The sequence below is a fragment of the Felis catus genome, chromosome D3 (assembly GCF_018350175.1).
Source record: "Felis catus isolate Fca126 chromosome D3, F.catus_Fca126_mat1.0, whole genome shotgun sequence".
Classification (NCBI taxonomy): domain Eukaryota; kingdom Metazoa; phylum Chordata; class Mammalia; order Carnivora; family Felidae; genus Felis; species Felis catus.
In genome coordinates, this window is record NC_058379.1 from 92,136,129 (window position 1) to 92,137,558 (window position 1,430).

At 72.7% G+C, this 1,430-nt stretch overlaps 1 protein-coding gene across 1 annotated transcript in view; it reads left to right on the plus strand.

Moving 5' to 3' along the window:
• Window positions 1-230: 230 nt before the first annotated feature.
• GALR1 (galanin receptor 1) overlaps window positions 231-1,430 on the plus strand; it is a 22,473-nt gene continuing 21,273 nt past the window's right edge. Inside the window, exon 1 of the mRNA XM_011288124.4 lies at window positions 231-1,430. This exon is cut by the window's right edge and continues 360 nt beyond it. Coding sequence (XP_011286426.1) covers window positions 1,125-1,430 — 306 coding nt within the window. The 5' untranslated portion in view covers window positions 231-1,124.

The following is a 1,430-nucleotide window of genomic DNA, read 5'->3' on the forward strand; positions in this document are numbered from 1 at the left end:
CCAGGCGCGCTCTTTCCACCTCCTAAACCCGTCTCGTCGCTGCTTGTGTTTGTGCCACTCGCATGAGAAACGTAGGGCAAAAGTGACCTAAAGGTGGATGGTGGGAACACGACACCGTGAATTCCGGGCACGTTTGTAAAGAAAACTCAGAGGCGTTTCCTTTTTCCCCTGCTTGTTTCCTCCCTAGCGGTGGGAAGGGTGGGGGCGGGAGTAGGGATGTGACAAAACTCGGGTTGCAGCGCCCATTCCCGGGGCGGGAGCGCTCCCGCTGACAGCCACCCCGGGAGGGGGAGAGAGGAGCGGGCTGCGCCCCGGCCGCCTCCCCGCCCCGCGGCAGCCCGCTAGGCTCCCCTGGGCCGCGGGGGAGCGGCTCCCCGCAGCTGCCGCCCTCCCGGGCCGCACGCAGGTCCGCACCTCGCACAGGCGAGCGCGCGCGCCCCGGTCCGGGCGACGAGGTGGGCGGCGACCCATCCGGTAGGACCCGTCCCGTCTCTGCGCGCGCTGTGACCTCCGGGGGGAGCGGAGAGGCCCCCGGGGCGCGGATCTCAGGGCGCTGTGTTTCCTACGTCTCGGGTGCACAGCGGAGGCCCCGGAGCACCCCCCGCCCCCCCCCCCCCCGTCTTCCCCTGCGAACCCTCGGGAAAGCGCTCGCCCTGTCGATCGCCTGGAATCCCTGCAAAAGCTGGGAAGGGAGACGCGGCGCCGCCGGCGTGGGGGCGCCGGCAGCCGTCTCCACCGACAGCGCGGTGCGCCGGCCGTGTTCGGAGCGACGCGGGAAGGGAGCGGCTCGTAGCAACAGGTGCAGCCCGAAGCCGCTCCCGGAACGAGGCAGCCGGCCAGGAACCAGGACCCGGTAAGGCGCCGGAGGGGTCTCTCGGTGCGGCTGCCCTGGCGCGTCCCTCCTCCCCGGCTCGGGGCGGGTGCCGCGCAGAGGGACCCCCGCCCGGGAGGGTCCAGAGCGGGGCTCCCGGCACAGAGACGGTCCCAGTAGGCGCAGCCGCCGGGGCCTCGGGCTCGGGAACCCGCGCGCCCTGCGTGCTCGGGGCCGGGACCCCCGGCCGTCCTCGGAGCCTTCTTCCCCAGCAGGCGCCGTCGCCAGCGCGCCCGGGCGCCCCGCGCGGGCCATGGAGCCGGCAGCCGGGAACCTCAGCGACGGGAACGCGAGCGGCCCCGAGCCCCCAGCCCCGGAGCCCAGGCCGCTCTTCGGCATCGGCGTCGAGAACGTCGTCACCCTGGTGCTGTTCGGCCTGATCTTCGCGCTCGGCGTGCTGGGCAACAGCCTGGTGATCACCGTGCTGGCGCGCAGCAAGCCTGGCCGGCCGCGCAGCACCACCAACCTGTTCATCCTCAACCTGAGCATCGCCGACCTAGCCTACCTGCTCTTCTGCGTCCCCTTCCAGGCCACGGTCTACGCGCTGCCCTCCTGGGTG